Here is a 23,870-nt window from a genome sequence, read left to right on the forward strand (position 1 = left end):
TAGTTAAATAGATTGTTTTTATCTGCAATATATACATGAAATAAATTCTTTTTTTGGAAATAATTTATAATAAATCCTCCGAACAGGTGCTGCAGATTCCGCCTCTGAAGAAATCTTTCAATCACTTACAAATTCATTTCACTGAAAGTTAATAAATCAGACTCCTCAAATATTCCAGTATATTTTTAGCAGTTCATCTTCACTTCATAACATCCTTAGTTGATTTTTTTTACTATTTACAACACTTGCTACAGCATAATGGCCTAATTTGGCGCAGGCCTTTAGCCACAATCACAAACGCATGATAGCATCACTATTAAACCATGTACAATATATTTAAATAAATAAAGAACAAATGTCTGATTCAGAACATAGTAAGCCCGTATCACATAACTGGTGGAGTTCATTTCTTACACTCTCCGCATGAATATTTTCCAAAGCAAAACCTTGTTGGTTATTTGATTAAATGGCAAATGCCACCAGATGATGGTGCCATTATCCTGGTGAACAAGCATTTGGAGTCGGAAATATAAAACTTGGAAGATCAGGTAGCAGCACTTGCTTGATTTTTCCTGCTTGTCTCATTTATCAGCTCCTCAACCCTTCCTCACCCAAAGTTTTTTGATCAAGGAGAATGCACATGTACGCATAAATAAACAATTATCATCTGTACCTTATGAAGTACTACTCCATACTTTGATCGAAACATGATGATAATGATAACATAAATCCCAATCTTGATTAAAAAAATGAGAATGCGAAGATCCTCAGTGAAATTATTCTCAACTGTTTCCATCCTCAGCTGCCAATATCATTTTTTCCAAGTCAGGAGTACAATTGAGTGTGGAACAGATGGGCCCCATTACCACCATTTTACCATTTGAACTTGTTTCATTCAAATCCACAGAGACCAGCTCCTGAAATATACAAGATTCATTTACATTATAATTAATACAGAGCAAGGACAACATATTGAGAGAGAAAAGCACTCTGTAACATAAAAATGAAGAGCTGAACAAACTTTCTGAGGTAAAAACAAAGTTTTACTCAGTTTCATAGAGCTGGTTGCACTCAACTGTTTTTTATGGCACCGTACCATGCATTTTTACAAGAAAACTAATGAAAAATCTAATTATTTCAGAAAAGCATACCCCAAAATGCCATTATTGATTTTTAGCAAACATGGAAATGCAGGCTTTTCACAGTTGAAAATTTTGGGCTTCCATAGCGTGAAATTTTGAAACCTTAAGCCTGATTTTTCATATTTCCTTCATTAAACAATGACTAAACTAATGGCGCAAAAATAGTATTCAATTCACTGGTGCAATATTTGGAGGCATGATAATAATGAGGCTCATTTTGATGGGTGAGCACAGCTGATTAGGTTAGACTTGCTGATGGAACAAGTATTAAAAAAATAAGGAATTTGGTCCATTGCTACCAGTTACAGTTGTGTTACATGCATAATGGGGTTCAATTTATGCCTGCAAACACTTGTGCCACCTGAGCTTAAACAAGCCCACAACAATTATGATGCGCTCCAAATTCAGGTTTTAGAAGCCATGTGCATATCCTAAATAAATATTAATGTGAAAATAAAACTGCATAGAAATAATATAAATCATTTATAAATACAAATTCATTTGTTCCTATTAAATTGTTTAAAATACACAATTTCATTTAAGAAGGCAGATGTCAGAAAAATATTAACAAATAAATTCACTCTGCAGTTCATATTTGACACAAAATTAAATAGCAGCAATGGAACTTCCTATGGGCACCGCATTTGTATTTGAATAAAAACTAAATAATAGCAAACTAAAACATTTCAAATGTGTGGGTCATTCAAGAAGCCCTTAGGAAAAAATTGAAAAAATTAATTTGGGTGGATTTATTTCATTTTGCAACATTATCATCTTTCAGCTCAATACATTTTCCCAGTGTTCCTTGAACTTTCTCGAGCCATCCAAAAAGTAAGACTTCAGAAGGTCCTCAAAATAGGCATCTGTGCTGGTGATGACCTTGTTCAACGTGAATCTTTTCTGACGAGCTATTTTTAAGTTCGTAAATGAAAAACTCACTGGGGGCAAAATCTGGTGAATATGGTGGTGGTTGTAATAATTCTGAGCTAAATTCATGCTCAGCAATATTTCATAAAACATATTCAGGTGTTGTTAACAGTTACACTTCATGCAGGGCACTGACTTCAAGATTAAAAAAAAGGCATGGAATTATTTGACACAAACCTGTAAAAAACCAACTTGTGTTCCTGGATTGACAACCAAGGAATAGCCACCATTTAGACAGACTTCTGATCTTCCTGATTCATATATCCGTAATGTTCCAAGGCGACCTTCAGGCAAAGCACTTAATGTACAATCCTCAAGCTGCTCTGAGACATCATCCTGCAAAGAGAGATAAATACTTTAAGAAATATATCGAGGAAGCAAGCATATTTTCATTTTATTTTGAAATCCAATACACAAATATGGTCCCAAGATTTTTAAGGTCACATGAATGCAGACTGGGTATGGGATAAGTTTTGTACATCAACAAATGTCAATATATTTAAGCTAGGAAACATCACAATTTCTTGATCTAGCAGGACTCAAGTCTTCAGTGGCATTATTGACTATATCTGCATCCCAAGAAATAACAATACCAAACCGTAACAGGCCAAGATAAAAGGATTGATTGAACTTAAAATTATTTCTTTCATTCATTTATCTATTTTTGCCTCACAATTATTTTCAAGGAACCTTGAACACTGAACAAATGGGAATAATAGGTTATTACCCAACACATTTTTGATTGCCAATGATGGGTAATCATCAATCATTGGCCATCGACAATACATCTATCTAATAGTAATCATGGTCACACTCAATAAGTGTGACCATGATTACTACTAGATTAGATTACAAGCAATGAACTTAAAGCTCTTTTGTTAGTTTTCCTGTTGCTTTGATTAATTTGAATTGGAGAAATTTAAATTAATAATAAAAATAGGTGAATTTGTCGAATGCAATCAGCATAAAAATCAATTTTATATTCGCAACACTTGAAAACACTTGTGCCCACAAAAAGTCAAAATGAAAACACCTCAAAGAGTTGTAATTATCGACCAATATTTTTCTCAGCTTTCAATTTACATATGAATATAGAAGAATAAAATTATCATCACTTAATCAGAATGTGAAAATCATTCCTTAACCTATAATAATACAGAATGGTTACCATTGAGGGCTGTCATTAATTTTAAAGAGAAGGATGATTGAACAACTAAAGACAAGCCAAATTTGAGATAGTTTTGGAGCTACAGTGAATAAAGATTGAAAGAATAATGAAATCATGAACATGCACAAAAAAAGAATCAAGAACTTTGTGTTTCCACAGGAAACGTAGTCTTTAATTCTTTCTTCATGCGTTACAAATGGATTTTCACGAAGTATCAGCCTCTCAAATCATGAACACCTATACGAAATAAATGTCAGAATAACCCAAATGGAGATGGCTTATGTAGGGTATGCTATGAATAAGGAGAAAGTTTAACATGGACTACTTCTAAAGCCTAAATTTTAGAGGGTGCTGATGTTTAACGGGCTGAAACAATACATGCCTATTAAAAATAAATATAACTGAATATGGACATAAGCATAACAAGTTTCACTAGAAGGCAATACCTGTTTGGGCGTGAAAAATCTAATTTACTTAGCATAATCAACCTGAATGTAGGAAAAACTGAGTTAGGATAATACTACCAACCATTGATGTCTTCGCCTCAGGAGCTGTCGACTGATTTTCTTGACCCTTGCTTGGTTTCCCTGAGGGCTCAACATCTGGTTTTGGGCCAGGTAAACAGGTAGGAAGCTGAAAATCATAATATGTCATATTCATGAATTCTGAAGTTTCATGCAGTTTCATTGACACTGTTTCCATAGCTAAGCAAAACAACTACAGCAAAATTTTAGTTTTATTCAGTTGCTTGCATGGTATACAAAAATGCAGAAAGTAGTAGCATTTTGAAGGAGGAGGTACCATTACAATTCAGTCATCAAAATTTGGAAATTTGGAAGACCAATTTTCTCATTCTATAATAATTGTACCCATAAACAATTTACAATTACTTATCAAGGGAATAGCAATTTTTTTATGTAATACAATTCAATCCCAAAAGTAAACATGATTAAATTCATACTTGTTGTACCATTGAGGATAATACAATTACAAGATTCATGTGTGGAATGTAACAACACAACCGACTTGTCTCATATGAGGTCTGTTAAAATAGTATCAGAAGTATTGAATTTTTGCGGGTTACGTATATTTGATTTTGTAGTGGCGTTATGTTGGCACTTATGTCTCTCACTTATGCCGAAAAGTTCGGCCATTTTGAATGTTCAGTTAATCGTTGACAGCTGTTTTGCTTGGATGTCTTTTGGCTTGTCTTCGATTTTCGCTTGTTCCAAAAATGGATCAAAGAATCTGTTTCAAATTTTGGGTGAAAACCGAAATTAGGTTCGCGGATGCATTCCGAATGTTGACTTTGGCATATGGAGAACATACCTTGGACCGAAGCAATGTTTATCGGTGGTACAAAATGTTCTCAGAGGGCCAAGAAGATGTGAACGATAAAGAGCGTGCCGGATGCCCGAGCATGTCAACAACAGACAAAAACATTGATGAAGTGAAAAAAATAGTATTGGCCAATCATCAAATCACCATTAGAGAAAATGCTTAGGACCTAAACATATTGATTGGCTTGTGCCATTCGATTTTTACCAACAATTTGGGCATGACATGGGTTGCCAAGAAATTTGTACCAAAATTGCTCAATTGCAACCAAAAACAGGAACGCATTAACATTGCTAATGAGGTGTTGGTCTCTGTCCGCGACGACCCAAATTTGCTCCAGAAGGTCATAACTGGTGATGAATCATGGGTTTATGGTTATGATGTGGAAATAAAGCTGAATCATCCCAATGGAAGCTGCAGCACGAGCCAAGACCAAAAAAAGCACGCCAAGTTCAGTCGAATGTGGAAGTTTTGCTTTCAGTTTTCTTCGATTGCAGGGGCATGGTGCATCACGAGTTCTTGCCACAGGGTAGAACGGTAAATAAGGAATATTACCTGCAAGTTATGTGCAATTTGCATGAAGCAATCCGCCACAAACGCCCGGATTTGTGGAAGAACAAAAATTGGCTTTTGCACCATGACAACACCCCTGATCACACATCGTTACTTGTGTGCGAATTTTTGGCGAAAAACAACACACCAATGATGCCGCAGCCACTGTATTCCCCATCTCTGGCCCCCAGTGACTTTTTCTTGAGCCCGAAACTGAAGAGGCCCATGAAAGGATGACGCTACGCTACAACTGACGAGATAAGGACTGCATCGAAGGAGGAGCTGAACAAGATTACAAAAAATGATTTTTTTGAAGTGCTTCGAGGATTGGAAAAAAAATTGGCACAAGTGTATAATACCTAATGGGGATTACTTTTGAAGGGGACAAAATAAATATTCATGAATAAACAAATAACTTTTGAAAAAAAAAACAAGTCGCGATACTTTTTGAACAGACCTCGTATGACCTTGTAAATATAGTCACTGAAATATTACCATAAAACAATTTGGTATTATTTAGTTATTTTAGATATAAATGTATGTAAGAATTATTCAACATCTGAAAGCAAAAAAATGACATCGAATCCATCTCTAGTTTATCTAAACAAAGTCTGGTAGTAAGTTAAACTTCATTTATATATTTAAGCAAAGAAATCAGAATATCACCTCATGTACAACTCATTAAATATACATGATTGTTTATCGTGGAATCAATTTAAGTGTTGGAAAACAAAAATGATGGGATAATTATAAATACACTTTTATGTAAATAAATAAATCCATAATTAATCTAGATTTTAAGAAATGTTTCTGAACATGCAAAAAACCATTTTCACGACATGGTTAAACCTACTCTTGTGATTTTGTTCTCATTTACAAAAGGAAATTTTTAAAATTTTATCTTTTGCCTAACAGTCAATGCAATACTGCAGGGAGTAACATATTCAGTACCAACAATTGAGGAAAAGCTGGTGCTTATCATTAGTTTATTAATCTCAGCTCATTTAATTTCTTGCAAATGTCACCTTTACAGATTTAGAAAAAGGTAATTTTATGATCAACACATTTTTAAGCAATGAGGATATCCAGCATTAAAAAAAAATAATTGAAAAAGATCTAATCCCTAGCATATAGGATAAATGATATGTTGTAAAACTACTCAAAATTTATCTCAACACTATGCACATACTGGTAAAGAAACAAACACATTTTTTAATGACTCACTTGGAACAAAATATATCCTCTTTTACTGTGCTCTATTAATTCCAACACGGAGTATTCATTTAAACCCCTTTCCTGGTAAATTGGCCTCATAGCTTCTTTAGGCTTGGGATGCAATTTCTCTTCTTCTTCTGAGCCTGGTTCCACCTTTACTACAACCTGGCAGGGGATCAAAAAAAGACTGCATCAATCAATGTCATACACCCAAGTATGAAAACTTAACTGACAAAAAAGTGAGAAAAAAATCCTTAAAATTGATTCTAATCAACTAAAAGCAGTAATTCTATGAACTATCTTGTCCATAAGTCTTCCAACTTTAATTCATTATATTCACCCAGAGTGAAAGTGCAAAACTGAATATTGAACTTTTTCAAGTCTGGGAACTTTCTGTGAATAATGTATGATATTTATTTAGCATTAATCAGAAAACAGTCCTTTTTGGCCTTTACATTGGACTATTAACAATCATTAATATAACAATGCACACAATGAAAATACCCCAAGTCCTAAGCTGAAGAAAAACAACCCAAGCGGGAAATGAACCCGCGACCTTTGGGGTTGGCAGACAAGGATGTTAACTTGCCACCAATGGGGTCAGCAATTGAATCCTTAAATAGCAAGAGCCAAATAAATCCTTGGAAAAACCATACCATAAACATTAATGGCTGATAGAATGGTAAATATTATTAATATTCTCAGTTGTTCCTTGTGTCGTGAAGCATAGGTACTTCATGACACAAGATACCTCATTTTTGGCTTCTATCATAATGAAAATGGCCTTGCCACTGAAACAGTCTCACTCTTAAGATGTTATTTAGCATACAGGTGTTAAACTTCTCATTTACTCTCTCACAGCACCCATCGCTCTTCCTACTAAAATATTTAACTTTATTCATTCCTGATGACCACCTCTAACCCTCGCCATGCCAAAACTCAATTAAAAAGTTCTAAAATGGTCCATCATCATCAAAAGATTATCTTAATCAACAGCATAAATTCGACTAACAGTATATTTTAATGCTTAACTTTATGGAAACTTTCCATACTGGACAGGAATGATAATTAAAAGGTTATTGGGAGAAACTTCATCCACTTGCCTTATTCAAGGGCAGGACAAATGAATGCAGGATACTGAGATCCAACGGGATGCTGAAGACTAATATAGGGGAGTATATCGTGAAAATGAGGTACAGGGAGGCAATAAATGCACATTTTGGATAAAATTGAAGGAGGTAGAAATTAGGCACAACTAAGAATGAGTTATTGTAATAAGCAGTTTGTAGTTTTAGAATATTTTGGCATGTCAGTTAGGGCTCAAGAGCAGGTGTGTGTATTGGTATGGTCCATCAAAAACCTACCCTAACCCAGGAAAATACTCTTAAAAAAGGGCCGTTATGCAGGGATTGTATACAAGAAAAATTCAGGACAGTGGCATATCGTAAAGAGAGAATAATAATACTTTTAAAAGACTTCAATATTGAGTGTCAGTACTTCATGGCTCTGAAACAGTATATTAATAGATTCAACTTTTTGATAGGTTGGCAAGGAAAATAATATATAAAGTAAGTTGCAAAGAGAAGATGATGTTAGGAGAAATCCGAAAAAGGCAAAAGGGTGGGTGGAGTAGGACATAGTGAGATGTCGAAGGAATAATGAAAGGGAAAACGCTTGGCGATTGGGGAATTATTAAGAAAAGCATACTTAAAAGGTAAAAAGAGGAATGCAATTTGATACTTAGGAAGGACATAAAAACTGTTAGGGACTGTCCATAAATTGATTTACAAACAAATAAAATAACAATAATATCCCTATAATGAAATTTGTTGTCTCAGGCGTAACTTTGGAATTTGCATAACATATTGAAATGAAATAATTTTGTGTGCTGCCATGTGTGTGCTTCTATGAGGACCACCTGATGATGACGTTCAACGTCGAAACCTGGGTCGTATTTTTTTAAATAAAGTGTGTGGAATTGCAGAGTAAATTATTTCATTTCAATCCCTATTATGTTTTAAAAAAGTATACTTACCTCACCATCCATACAATTCTTCATGGGAGTACAAGATGAAGCTTCCCAACCAGGCTCCGTTTTAACTGAATGAAGACAGATAGAATTCATGTAAGCAGTAATAATATCACAAAGATTGCAATACAAAAACACTTACATCACATCCATTTATTTACTTTTTGGGATAAATGACTCCTCCCGCAGCTAAAATTTGTCTAAATTTATCAGTTTTATCATGATTGTAACTTATTTAGCAGGAGAATTTACTTATTGCACCAATTTCTTGGGTTACAGATTTTATAGGTCCAACAATAAGGAAAATTCAGTTTTTTGAAAGGTGCTCTACAATCAGAATGATTTAACATGAATTTAGGAAAAACCATATCTTTTCCCAAATCATATGATCACACAAAATCTCCCTTCACCCAAATATTAATCACTAAGTATGCAAGAATAAAACTTATACCACTTTTTTACATTCATCAGACATTAAACATGAAATAATTACGAGTAAAACATTTTAGATGAAGAATGATGGACATCAGAAATGTTATGAGATGACAGATTTACATAATCAGCATTAATGACTCATCTTACCCTATGCACATAATAATAATTCACGATTACCGACATAGAAAAATTTCCTAATAGAAACCAGCATTTAGTCGGGAAAGCTAAGTAATAAACAACCTAAAAGAATCAGTTACACAAAACTTTAAATAACATCTAACGATGAAAATATATATGCAAAATTTTTACAATACCTTACATAAAAACCCATCGAAAAATGAGATTTTAGTCTCAAAAAAACTGTATGGATGAGAAGTAATGATAAATCTAAGATAAATCTGAAAATGATTGTGTTAATGCAAATAAGGATTTTCACAAAATGGTGAAATGGCATCTATATGGTCCCTGTTTTATATAAATCACATGAAATCTGATGCATCTAGTTAAATCATAATATTTTTAATGTTGCAATTGCTTACAAATAAATATAAAACCAGTGAAGCCAACACTATAATGCCACCAACCCTCATTGACTAAAAGGCAATCAGAATATTTCCCATCCACAAAAACTATCCATTTACTTAAGAGAGAAAAACCTGAATTTACATATTCTGCGGGTGCAGCTGTCCTAAAAAGTTGCACATAATGAAACACATGGGAATAATATTCATGAAAAATCTTATTTGGGAAGAATGCCATGGGTAATTCACTTATGATGGCAATTGAAAAAAATACATGTAATGTAGTGTGTGATGATACATCCTGTCTGAGCATTCTTTAATGCATTGGTTTGAAAATATGTTGGCTTAGTATATGAAATAAATCAAATTGAATGCTATGTCGCTAGATCTAAAAGATTATTATGACAAAGTGTCTACAGAACCATTTATGAAATAAACAAGGAAACATGAGAAAAGGATGAACCTATAAAGAGTAATCATGAGATTTGCAGCCCAGGTGTCTGATTTCATATTTTCAAAACGTAATCACAGAAATACGATTTGACATAAATAAACAGTATGAAAATAGAATGCAGACCTAACAGGTGTAAAATTCATTATTTCCTTGTAATATTCTCTCCCCTGTCTAAATCCAAACTGATCATCCCCAATGTAATCATCTGCCCTGCTCTCCATCCTTTTGATGATGATCCTGAGAACCACTTTAGCTGTGTGGGAAATATATGCATGAGCATTAAGTTTACCAAAAGAAGTTTCAAATCAGATACCTTCCTATTGCAATGAAAAATAGTTAGATGGTGCAAAAAATTCAAGGAACAAGTGAAAGTAACTTCCATGATTAAGTTGAGACAAAATGTAATATTATCAATAAATAATGGTAAATACAATGTACACATCAATGAGTACCAAAATAACTAGTAAAAATAAAAAAATATTACACAACAACAAAAAATAGATCTTCCTCATTTAAAACTTATAAGCTCAAGGTTATATTTTCACATTTTTTCCAATGCTTAAGTGACTCTTGTGGCATTAAAAAATGATCCCTGTAAATTCTGGCTTGAATATGGATTAAAAAGACCTTGATACCTTTGAATATGAATAAGAGGGGGACCTCTCTTTAAGATAGGCTTCCAATGCAATTAATTCACCTTGTGATGTACTTTATGAATAAGCTTGTGGCATAGTTTATGATTGAAAACCAACATCATAACCATACATGTTCTTTAAAAAATCAATGTGGTCAGATGGCAGGTTTTCATACTCCAACACCATTACACCTTGAAATAGTTTTGTTTTGACTGCTATATTTTTTACTTCAGATACTCCAGTAATATGTAAATAGTCTCACTCTTATCAAATGTACAACCTACTTTTGAGCATCAAGACAAAATAACCCTCAAAATACTCTAGCATTGACAGAAATCATAAATTTTCATGAAATTAAGTGTAGGTCATATCTCAAATAAGACATTTTCACATTAAATTAATCCTGTCCATTTAAACATTACGCTGCACCAGAACTTGTATGTATATAATATATCATACAATTTGAGTTTAATGAAGATGAACACACTAATGAATAAAAGAGATTAACCTTTAAAAAACCTCAAATCTTTATTAATTGTGAAACTGCTTTCTCAGATGGAAGTGATTATTACAATAAAGACTGTAAACTCTGCACCTGTTATATCAAGATTTAGGCATGTTTCTAGGATTATACCATTAAACAATGTCAAGATCTCAAACAATAGGAAACAAAAATCACAGAGGTAGTTAGAAAACTAGTCTTTCCTGAAAGACATATTAAGCCGGGTAAGCAAGCTTGATAGAATGTTTAGCAAAAGAGTGTGAGCAAGTGCGTAATTACTTTGGACTTTGGTATGTGCATGCTCAAGACCCAATTCAATCCGTGGTCTAAGAGGGGGGGGGTCAAAAGAATGACTCATCTTCCTTAAAACCTGGTGGGAAGGATGTGACCACAGTGCAACTTGAACTCATGCCAGAAGTGCACCCTCTTTTTTGATGGCAATTTCACAGATTAAAGCTTCATGTGGTGTACAGGTTTATACATTGTATACCTATGTTGTCATAAAATACGTTCAGTCTAACTGCAGTGGTATACAGCAAGTGTCACTCACCACAAGATAACACGGAATTTTATTAAAAAGTTGGTTTTGGTCTCTTAATATGCCATTATGACTCGAGGTTGATTAAGAGGATGAGTGAATGTATTTATTTTTAAGACCTGAGAACTTGTTCTCACACTCATACTGTTACAATATGTACTCCTTAAGGAGTGTTTAAAAGGAAAGCTCAGTACTCTCATTCAGGTTACTACCTATTGATAGGTCTCTCAAGTAATTAGGGAACAGGAATAACTTCAGGGACAACTGCACCATCAAGATAGGTATGTACCACCGGTTAATCTAAGTTAACAAGAACTCACAGAGAAATCCTATTCAACCATGAAATGGGCCACACACTATTGATACAGCTATATAACGTACTGATGCCACCACCTGTTCCTGAATCCTTGAGAGAGGATAGACCTCACTAAAAATGCTAGCCTTTAGAAATATCTTACAATATTCTCACTAGCTTGATAAATTTTCTCTATCATTTGACATAATACTTTGGATTGTCCAAAAAATTGAGGTTCACTCTGTACTAAATTGAAACAAGTCCGTTGAGCTGTGTCATTGGATAATTTGAGGGATAAGCCCATTTTAACTTATCATTATTCACAATGAATTTACATTAAGTGAGGTATGCCAATACCTGTATGATGGCATGGTAAGAAATTCTTAGTACGTTATCTATGCAAATGATGTACACATGCTGAACTTTTACTGAGAACTTTAATAATCCCATATATTTTGATTAAATAGTTCTCAAATGAAAATCCTAAATTTGTATGAATGAGAATGAATGATCCATCAATATGCCTTCAGGGGTGATATTTCAATTAATTAAAAAATTGGACGATTACAGTATTATTTAATTCCCTCAGAGTTTAAATTAGGTCCCACATTAATTAAATATTTGTCCCTTCGAATTCGAAATAACCAGCTATTTTTTTAAATGATTTGTGGTTCTATTATTACAATTTGAAAACACATTAGTAATATATGGTAAACCCTTCGCATTGAAGAATCTACTGTGCCTAGACATTTCACAGGACATGAACATATATGCATATCACAACCACAAGATTTCTTCAATAAAGTAACTTGGCTGTTGAATTCTTTATGCAATAACTTCTATGTTGATTTTCAACAGAATAAACAATTAATTGCTAAATAAAAATTACCTGTAATGACAATTTAAAGAAAAGACATGCATATCACAAATAATGAAAAAATCTTAAATGCAAGAGAAAAATAAAACTAGTAACAGTGGTCTATTCATGTAATCCTTATGCATCATAAATTTTTTTTGATATTTTAGATGAAAAAAAAGCTATTTATAGACCAAATGATGGGAAAATAAACTCGACCAAGAGCAAATATTTATTTATGTTAGAATGACCAATACCTATGATAAGATTAATATAAAAGGCTTTCTTAAAACTTAAATTTTTAGTGTTGCATACAAATAAAATTTCTATTAAAAAATTTACTAGAACAGTGAACCACACTACAGAACTTTGTCTTTATGGCAGCATTTATTGGAGCTCATTGAACAGGTTGTGTTCATAGAGAAGTAATTGATCACAGGATTGTTCAGCAGCCAACGGAAGTTTGTTTAGAATGAGAACCATAGAGTTTGACTTTGAAAGTTTATCTTTCCGGAGAACCCTTGACTACAAAACTATCAAACACATGAATTAATCTAAGGAGGGCCATTTTTGGAATTTTGATCAATATAAATTTTCTCAGGATGCTCCCTGTACAGTTTGTAATCTAGGATTACTAATTCAATGAGCATAACATGGGAGATTCAAAAGATCTCAAGTCACAGTGTATTTAGGATTGCCTTAGCACCTAGCACATTTCTGATATAAAATTCAGTGCAATTGATGATCTATTAATTGCTATACAGAAACAACAAGATTTAAATGGAATTAGAAATCCTAGGTGGCATAGTGATATTTGGCAGCCAGTGAATGACCTATAAAATAAAAAGGACGAAGCGTGGGTATGATTTATGGCAAGGGATAGAAAAGCCTAACTTTAAGAGAAAAAACGACCATAGTTTCAAAATAAAAATAAGGACGCAAAAAACGAATAAGAAAAAATACTCTTTTTTAAATAGAACTATAATTGATTAGAACCAGCTGCCTGGGGGTTTGTTTGAGCCCTTTCCATCCAATTTTAGAAGTTTTAAGTATAAATGTAAAGCAGCCACTGGGTAATAAACTCCATTGCAGTTATTAAAATATTCTTTGTATGTGATGTGGAAGTGTCATTGTATGCAAAAATATTTTGTCCCTTATCTGTTTTTACAGTGCGTGTATGTATGTGATTTTCGTTGTAAGAGTTATCTTTGACCAAACTCGACCGTTGCCACCAGGAAAATCACCTAATTGCAACGTATTTGTAAAATAAATAAATAAATATAATTCAATTTCTAGTACGACAAACTTTTCTCAATGAAAATCCCACTTTGATTTTTTTCGTCTGCCATTTCCTTGAACCACGTTTATCTGAAGTGCATTAGTAATAGTTATTTACACGGCAAATGAAAAGTGATGATAGCAAGCAAAATATTGTGAGGAAAGAAACTAGATACATTAGTACATAAATGTAGTCTCACATTACAAAAGGAAATTATATGATTACATGGGAGAAAAATGCATTCTGGAGGTATTTTATCTATCATTCTAGAGATCAAGCAAATAATGTAAAAACAAACACGAAAATGGTTATGGAAATTCAGAAGAAAACAGTATCAGTCAGTCCCAATCCACTGAATTACAAGGATAAGCATATTGCAGAGGTACTGCATAAAGAGAATAAAGTGAAGGTAGGTTTCACCAGGAAGACAAGAGGGATCATGGATCCTGCAGCTTAGCAATCCTGAACATTAATAAAATAATAGTTCCTGTAAAAAAGGATGGTGGAAAATGGAGCCAAGGATTTCTACATTCGGTGATTTTGAACTGTGTCTTCAATCAACACACATCAAATCTTCGTGAATACATTTAATAGCAGTGATGACAACATGAATGATGAGAACTTTACGGTGATTACATCAAATGCTGCACATGAATTCATTGCCAAATGACATGAACTTAAGTAAAACCTCTACAGCCTGGATATTCAAACGAAATTAATTTATAAATTAAGAGCCTGTTGACTTTTTTAAGCGTAAAATTTTGACTGGCTTGGCGTGAGGTTTTACTTAATGCATTTTAGCCCATTGACTTATTATTTGTATTCTCACCAATACAGTCTTAAGTAGGATATGATTATGAATTCATAATTGTTTCTTAAATTTCTTGACTTTATTTATATGAACTAAGTGAAAGTTAATTATACAAAAGTGATAAGTCTCACCTAACCTGGCTTTAATGAACTGGATATACGTTTCATTTCAATAATATATATGCAAATGAATGGAACCCCAATCATATTATTGGTGATTGGTAGGCTGTTTTAATTGAAACTGTAATTAGCTAATTCTGGAAGTTTCTACATTTGAAGGCAAGGGGCTAAAATGTATTGATTTATGAAATCTCTTCGGGATATCATTTAAGCAGCATATGACTTACTTTTAAGCAATCCCTTCTTATCATCTTCCTCCTTGATGCCTTCCAATTTAATTTTATCTTCCACTGGCTCTTTTTTAATTTTCTTTCCTGAAATTTTATTAAGAGGAAATAAGCAGGCAGCATGCAAAAGACACACTTTGGAGGATTTCAAGCTTCAGCCCATAAGGGTGGTGCATTCAGGCTTGACTACTAAGAGCATACTAAGTAGAGACAAATGTATAACAGAGAGAGACAAAAATCATGCCTTTCTACAAACAAACATTTTTCAGGTTCATGTGAAGGCTTTATGGTGACTCTGGAAAATAAAAACCCTTATTCTTGCCAAGACAGAGAGTAAAGATTAACCATTTTTTTTCACAACAACAAAAGATCATCACTTGTTACAACTGCACTAGATGTTTCCCAAGTCAAAAAAATTTCAGTGATCCACTTTAAATTATCAACAACTTTTACTTGTAGTTCTTCTTAATGGAAATAGTTAAGAGTCAAATTACATGCACTTTTATTCTATGGTATGGCAACAATATTGCAAAAACCTGATAAATAAAAACTTACCCAATGTTATTATACAAACATTTTCTGATGACCTTGCAACCACTGACTTTTTTACATGGTTGAGCACCTAGCCTTTCCAAAATTTTCCTTTTGAAATTACCTCTCCATCATTTTATTAACTTTACACAGTATCAAGAAAAAGAAAGATATAGTTACATTGTATAAATTACAGCAGAAAAATAAGTCATGCTAAGATATATTCGGGGATCTAGATGGTGCGGTAGCTATTGTACTGGCTTTCCACCCAGAAGGCCTGGGTTCAAGTCCTGCTGGCGTTGAATATTTTTCAGTGGTATCCCGATCCCTATTTGAGGTGCTTGGTAGAGAGCACTTTGAGTAAGTACGATGTCCGTCGGATGGTGCGCGTTAAACTGCGGACCCCTTGGAGCCTTTCAACAAGAGTAGGCTAAAGCCGATGCCGGGTTTCTTGACACCCTTCTTTTCCCATCCATCCCTAATGGCACAAATGACCATAGCTGTTGGTCACCTCCCATAAAAACTACTACTAACGTATATTTCTTAGTTTTTAAATTTGTGATCAATATAAACTTTTAATTTTTGACAGTGCAAGTAATTATATCTGGAGATTGCATTTGTTGAGTCTTCATCCCTTAATTATAGCCCGTGCTGAGGGGAATTTCACCAAAATTTCTCCCTTCAATGGCCACCTTGAGCTGCTTATTTATCAGCTTCTCTGAGCAGTCAGCTGAAAATGATTCTTCCTTCACACTTTTCTTACCACAGAGATTTTCAATTGCACATGGATCATCAGCTTATCCAATGCAACTGCTTTTCGCACGGGATGAATCCATTCTTTAACTTTTTGGGGTCTCTTAATCTTTCAAGAAAGCATTGTGCAACAAAAGTACCGTAAACTCTTGATTCTATGCTAATAGATGCACCATTAAGCACGGATAATCGAAAAACACATTACTGAAATTTGCAGAAAATATATCTTGGCATAAATAATATCGATGGAAACTCTGCTTTTTCATACAGCGTAATTAGTTTGATTTAATAATGGAAAGTAAATTTCTTCAATTTTTTCAATCATCCATTAGGTTGGAAATATAGTCACAACAACAAAGAACTACCATAAATTTTAATAGAAAATTTTTTTTTTTCAGGGAGCTAAACCAATCTTGTAGGCAGGAAAAAACAAATGGCTTGCAATTGATGAATAAAAAAAAGGACTCCTAAGGCAGAGTCATATTCGCCATATGATACTGATTGAAATGATTCATTGTAGATAGATAATGACTCATTTGTTGCATAGTAAATCTATGTAATTTCTTATGTTAAAAGAGCATATGGAATAACATGGGCTAATGAATGCAAGGGAAACAATAATGGGAAAGTATAGATAGTCCAACATTTTTTACATTATAATATTAAATACCAGTGACAACTTTTGATTTTGTGAAATTAAAAACTTTAAAGGAAACTGAGGTTTCTAAAACTTGTATTTTTTCAAAAGTACATAGAAGTTTCCAAGTATTTGATTATCCTTACAATTGCAATTTTATTCGAAGGTACTGAAGAAAATAGCACATATAATATGCAGAATGGATAATCCACTCATGGATAATCAAGAGTTTACTGTACATGAATATTATAAGTACTAAAGCCAATCAGAGGGATTTTCCAACAGTTCAATACATTTCCATTTAGACAACACAGCAAACTGTTTTCCTGTGATAAGGGGTGGATCCATTACTGGACTCAATTTTTGAGTTCAATTTAGTCTAAGTCCAGGCTTCACAATTCCTTTCTAAATAAACCTTTCCAGCAAGAACTTCTGCAGAGACCTACCAATAAAATATGTGTAAAGGTGACGGCTTGAGGTTTGGGATATTTACTGAGATTAACTCCATTGCAGATCTTCTTCACCCTACTTCTGTTTGTTGCTTTATCAAAGTAGAGAATGAAATATGGACCAGCTGTTAGCTTTCTGCTCACGGTATACAGTATCCCATACAGCTTTGGTGCTATTAATCTTTTCCAAGAGGTATTTGGCAAACCAGTAACTTCACACCGGAAATTCTTCATACAGAAAAGAAAGGCTGCAGGTTGAATGCTTTGGAGGAGTTGGAAATATGGCAATCCCTTTGGTCGGACAGATTTGAGGTGGTCAACGAAACAACATACCTCTCCCGTTCCTCTCTCCTAAATTTCCTAATAGACTCCAAAATCTGGCCCCACCCCCAGCGATGGCCATCGACCATCCCTCAATGAGGGTCAAACCATTGAGGACAAACCTACCCCCTCCCCTGGCCCACTAATAGGTTGCTGCACCAGTACTCAACTTAGTCCCTCTTTCCTTACTCTACTACCTTTCTCCCCTTTTGGAGCCAGGCTATATAAGTTGAAATTTTTTCATGTATGTCATCAGATGATGATGCGCAGCATCGAAACTATAGTCGTGCGAAGTATTAAATCTTTATGTGGAAGTCCAAAGTTTCTTTTTCTACCCTCATCATCAAAGGAATTCCACAAAGTTAAGCCTGAAACTATTATGCTGATTTCATAAGGTGATTGATTCTGCTTGAATTAAGCACCTCAGTTCAAGAGATATGGATGGCTGTATTATATTAACAACTTAAATTTTAATTAGAATTTACCACTACTGATGACTAGTTGGCTGACTTGAAGTACATTAACCATTATATCTTACAACAGAATCCCTTGGAATTTCAGCTCATCTAGCATTAACCAATTTTTGAAAACTTTTACTTATTATAAAGAGCTGTCAGGATAAGGTACCATCTTTTCACAACCAACTCACGTTCTTTGATGAGGGGCAATGCTATTGGCCGAAAGCTTTCATCTGGTGCAATACTGGGGTCATCTACAAAATTGCAGCTCATTAATGCTTCAAGCTTAAGATCTTCTTCCTTCTTGTCAATCTTTTCATGGTGCTGCCAAGTCAAAAGAAATATTATATATAAAAGATATAATATTTTGCACACATTTGCACACAAAACTTTCATTGAGAAATTTTTCATACCTCTAGGTTAAGTCTTGTTTTAGTAATAGTACTACCCCCCGAGCTTTCCCTGGAATGCGAATGGTAATCATTTGCCTGATATCGCTTAGTAGGCTCACCAATGCCTTCACCAAAGACACTTCCAGTTGTCTGAAATAAATGGAAAGATTATAAAAATTTTCTATTTCACATAATATCATTGAATACACTTTACTCATTATAGGGCTTTCCTCATAAATACAAGATATTGCTATAAAAAAATGAATGAACTAGAGCAGGAAAGCAAAAGATTACTGCATAATAAGAAGCATAATGCTACAATAGAAATTAATATAAAAGACAATAGAAATGAATATAAAAGATTCATACTTTCCAAAAATTAATATACCTGAATGAAAACCCGATTTCTCTGTCCCCCTCTTCCTCCACCTCTGTTTTCCCACTTGCCTCTTTTACCTCTGCTCCCTGGCCTCGAGTGATCATCGCCAGACTTGATATCCCTGAAATAAGAACCAAAAAGAACATCTTCAAAGTTTTATCATCAAAGAATGAAAACAATGATTCAAATTATGATCATTTTTCAATTACGACCACCTAATTTTTGCAACATTTGTTGATGAAAAGGTCCTCTAATTTTGGCCAAATGGAAATATTATTCCTTGAAAAATTCTCAAGCATCACTGCCCATTAAAATCTTCCAAGAAATACCATAATGTTGAAATACTTTGAATTTAGGACTAAAAAAATAAAAAGCTATAATTAAGCAATGAGACAAAGGATGAATGTACAACTAGTAGTGTGGAGCATTATGGAGTCATTCGATTGGGGCAGTAGGCCACTAAAGATTCAATGTGGGGCCACAAAACATGCACTATGATGGTTACAGCATAAAAACATTATTAAGATGGAACAATAGGAGAGTTATTGAATGTTATAAATACACAGCAAAAGTTTCAATAAGTGAAACCAAGAACTCACACATTTTCACTTCCATAAAGCTATCTAAATATGCATGCAACTGGGTAGCTAAAAAAATATGGGCCTCTCAGCAAAATACTTTCATTAAGTCTCCATTCTAATTAATTAATTTTAAGCATCTTCATCATTCACATCCAGGGTTACTATCACGGTGGGGCTAGAATTTACATCAAGGAGCTTAAACTAGGGCCAGACCTAGACTTTCCATTTATTCTTTAATCACAGTATAGCTTTATTTCCGTAAAAAATCTAGAAGTATTGTTCTCTTTGATCTATATTACTCTGGATGTGCTGCAAAGCTAGGCCAGTCAGATTTTGGGGTAGGGCCAAGAAAACCCTCACCACCTCTAAATATGCCACTGGCCACACCCACACAAATTGATTTCAGGGCCCTGTGTCAAAGCCACTGGAGGATACACTTTGCTAATCATAAGCTCTACTATTTTTCCCCATAAAATAGCCCACGCCTAAGGGAAATAAACTACAGATTAAATCAAAGAAAAAACATGGAAACAAACCTAATATGTTTTTCCAGCATAATATTTCTATACTTATCAACAACCTGTGCATGCCTCAGACTGATCAGGTGCAAGCACAAGATGGAGAGTTGGGATGAGCAGTGTTAGGAAGAGGAGTAAGACAGGGGTGTCCATTATCAACCTTGCTGTTCAATGTATAAGTGGAGGTAATGGCAAAGGAAGAACTGGAGACAGTCAGGGGACAATCCATAAAGAAAGGTTAGGTTTGGGGATGATCAAGCTTTAGTTTGCCAGTCAGCCAAGGGGTAGCATGCATTTCAGAGAGCATTCGAAAGTTAGTGCGATAGGTATGAGATGAGAATAAATGCAAGCAAAACAAAGGATACGTGGTTTTTGAGAGAGAAAACCTAAGTTAAATATTTAAATAGGAGTTCATAAACTAGAGCAGGTAAAACAGTTCACCAATCTTGGAAGCATTCCAAACTGGTGTAAGTAGCAGGGACATGAGAAGAAAAATTGTGCCAGGCAAATGCCTTCACAAGGAGGAGGGAATCAATGTCAAGGATGTTGAGTAAGGATATCAAGAAACGGTTCGTCAAAACTTTGATATGGAACATGGCTTTATATATAGCAGAAAGAAGATTGTTAAATCATGATGATAGGTGTAGATTGGAGGCTTTAGGAATGTGGGTGTGGAAAAGGATAGAAATGTGAGTTGCAATGAAAGGAAAACAAATGAGGTGGTGCTAGGCATGGTAGAGGAGGAGAGAGGGTTGTTGGGAGAAAAGGATACAGAGCATTCTGATTGTAAATGGTATGTTGAAGACTAAGATAGAGGGGAGAATGTTAAGCGGACAAGGCAGGGGTAGAAATAGAATTGGCATGCTGGACGGAATGAAGGGAGGAAGGAAGGATGCAGAATTAAAGAGAGGCTTATCGTTAATTCAGAGGTCAGGTTGCATTATGTTAGGAGAGGTAAGTAAATGTATTATACCTTTGTATAGGCTGTGTCTTTCACTGGTAGAATACCAATAATAATAATATTTCACAAGTTCAATCCACATGTGTTTTGTTACTGTTGTGACATAATTATATCATATGAAAGAATAAGAATATAGGATAAAGATAAACAGATATTAAGATTAGATAAAAATGCATAATTATTATTGGTGATCTACTGGCTACAGTAGGTGTTGGATGGACACAAGCCACCAAATGATACAGCAACAATTCCGTTCTCTCTCTTAACAAAGATATCCTGATATCCAACATGACTATCCTCTTCCTACCCCATCCCCATTTACCCAACATTGTCCCCTCTATCACAGTCTTCTACATCCTTCCATGCAGCTTCTGTTCCTCAGTGAGGCAGCTGCAAATGCATCTGACCCTAGTAGGGCAGCCATTGAGAGATGGTGTCACGTTAAAAACAATATCAAGGAAGGCAATGGGAAATCACCTCAATTACTTGTCCCTAGAATTGATTGAATAATGGGTACTTAAGAGAAAATGGACCCAGGAAACTATGGACTCCGGCTCAATTGGCCATGTGTCATGCCTGGTAGCAGGGGAGGCTTTTACGGTTGTTACCTCACAAAATCCTTGCAAAGCAAAAGCAACCGCACAGAAGACGACTGAATTAGTTAGAATAGAGACTTGGAATGTTAGAACAATATTTAGGACAAAAATTTGAGTATATAAAGTGAGAGCAGGAAAACCACCATATTGATGTTTTAGGGTTGTGCGAGGTGAGATGGGAGGATAGCGGGGATTATACAGGAGTGATATAGTTACATACAGCAGAGCAGAAGAAAACCATCGATGGGTGGCAATAATATGAATAAAAGGTAGGAAGAATATATAAAGAGTAGAAATATTGATACAACATAAAATATTATAGATGCACGGACTAACTTTGGTACAACAACACATTTTGTAGACTAGTGGATTTGTTGTTGACCTCAGTGCAATCAATGTTTAACTATTGCATCATAGCATGAGTAATCTAATTTTGGGAGATATTACATCATTCTATCACAGAGAGCTCAATAGTACTCTTAAATAATATCCAAAATTCCTTGAGCCCACTCAGAACAGTATATATTCAATGCTTAATGAGTACACATGTTATTTTTCAAGCTCTAAATAAGAGTCAAGTGGATGGGTGAGAGAGAAGCCTGAAACTTGAGGACACAATTAAGGATTTAAACTAAGAGAAGTCTCTTCAATATAAAATATAGATAAATATAACGACATATCAACGTTTGATACAAATGTGTTACCCATGGCATAAGTGTGACAAACTGCAAAGTCTACTGGAAGTCAGATGTCTCATCAGTAAGAATGAAAATAACACATTTCAACTAGGAATATGGAAACTATGCGGCTCATGGCAGGTGGTAAACTATCTTGAAGGTCGGGATAACATTTTCACGGCTATGCAGCTTCCATCTAAAGACAGCTATTACTCGCAAAACTTTAAGGATATCATCAAACGTATCGTCTGTGGTTGGGCTTAATTCCCTAATAATTTACAGCGAATTTTCCAGGGTTGGGGCTAAATAGAGGAACACCACTTTGAAGGATATAGAATTAGGATGACATCTCATGTTGAACTCTTATGTTGATCACTTAACACTTATAAATTTAACTATAGTGTGTTCAGCTGGAGAGTCAGCATGGAACTGCGGTTCCACTCAGTTGCTCCAACTCTTGACACATGGCTGTTCATATTTTCGCAGTATGCTCTGTTAAGCTCGGGGATAATTAAACTTTTACCAATAGTCCAACTTAGCACACATTATTATTTACAATGGAATGGAATGGTCATATTCGTAACAATTAGCAAAAAAGTACCACTTACGAAGATTCATTTGATTTATTTCTCCTGGAAGCCACATTCGGAGCAAATTTCTTCTTCGGTTTGGATGAAAGTGACAAAGTTTTAGGCAAACCCAGAGTTAGGTCCCGAGGAGGTTTAAAGGATGGCAGTCTTTTCGGCGAAATCGTAGGGCTAGGTCTGCCCTGCATTACACCAGAATTAGGAGTACCATTTTCCAATGGCCTCGAGCCGAAGTCTTCCTTCCTGATGGACATTATGACGGCTTCCCAACTTTGATACAAACAGGCCTACAAAAACCTACTGAAATTTAAAAAGAAAATATTAGTTTCAAACGGTACTAAGGAATGTTCAGATTTCACATTGGTACAACCTCCAACACATGAAGGAATAAAACCATACTGTGGAAGGATTTCCCAATTTGCAATCAAATGATCAATATTACAAATGGTTCTAATGAAGGTTATCCTAAGAAATAATTTGTATAACCACGTGTGACAGACTTACATCGATCTATTCGCAGGTTATACAAAGGGTACTTTACAGAATCAAATACCTGATTTATTCATGCCTTGATAAACAATTCAAATAATTCAATAAGCTCATTGCATCGAGGAATTTTACAACTTCATTGCAATCGGTGCATTTGTGATTGCGTACGAATGGATAGAACAACTATCAGCGCTTCATTTCAGAATTACCAACGGAATTAATTCAGTGTTTGAAGAGTGCTATTACGGGCGGTAGGTTTGAATGCAAAGATCCAACCATCATAATAATCAAATGTTTGAGTGTATTTAAACGATAAAATTGTTTTATCTTGAAGAAATTGTGCAAATAACATTAATTTTACGCAAAAATTGACTAGGTATCGAAATCGGCTGAACGTTGAATCTGTGTGTTCAAATTCGATTATTTGCTAACTAACTAATTCTATTAAAAATATTCAAATCTTAATATCAAAGTGAATTAGTGAGAGATAATCACAAG

General features: G+C 34.5%; 1 protein-coding gene across 2 annotated transcripts; it reads right to left on the reverse strand.

Annotated features, from left to right (window-relative positions):
- Polr3D (RNA polymerase III subunit C53) lies at positions 1 to 23,550 on the reverse strand. 2 transcript variants are annotated; one of them, XM_071583899.1, is made up of 11 exons: positions 23,437 to 23,550; positions 22,905 to 23,183; positions 18,973 to 19,084; positions 18,606 to 18,734; positions 18,384 to 18,516; positions 15,044 to 15,130; positions 8,378 to 8,442; positions 6,352 to 6,507; positions 3,766 to 3,870; positions 2,247 to 2,405; positions 1 to 917 (listed from the first exon to the last, which is right to left on the reverse strand). In XM_071583899.1, exons 2-11 carry the CDS (start codon positions 23,135 to 23,137, stop codon positions 783 to 785), a joined length of 1,314 nt encoding a protein of 437 aa, XP_071440000.1. In that variant the 5' UTR covers positions 23,138 to 23,183; positions 23,437 to 23,550; the 3' UTR covers positions 1 to 782. The 2 variants fall into 2 exon arrangements, with proteins under 2 accessions (XP_071440000.1, XP_071440001.1); XM_071583900.1 differs by lacking the exon at positions 15,044 to 15,130.
- Positions 23,551 to 23,870: the final 320 nt, after the last annotated feature.

This window comes from Hetaerina americana, unplaced genomic scaffold (genome assembly GCF_022747635.1).
Source record: "Hetaerina americana unplaced genomic scaffold, ioHetAmer1.1.p SCAF_15, whole genome shotgun sequence".
NCBI classification, from domain to species: domain Eukaryota; kingdom Metazoa; phylum Arthropoda; class Insecta; order Odonata; family Calopterygidae; genus Hetaerina; species Hetaerina americana.

Excerpts from the sequence above, each read along its gene's own strand:
- Polr3D (XM_071583899.1), bottom strand. The coding sequence starts at position 23,137 with ATGTCCATCAGGAAGGAAGACTTCGGCTCGAGGCCATTGGAAAATGGT. Across the intron at positions 18,517-18,605 it reads AAACAAGACTTAACCTAGAG|CACCATGAAAAGATTGACAA; the intron begins GTATGAAAAATT and ends TTGACTTGGCAG. Across the intron at positions 15,131-18,383 it reads ATTGCCCCTCATCAAAGAAC|GAAAGAAAATTAAAAAAGAG; the intron begins GTGAGTTGGTTG and ends ATAAAATTTCAG.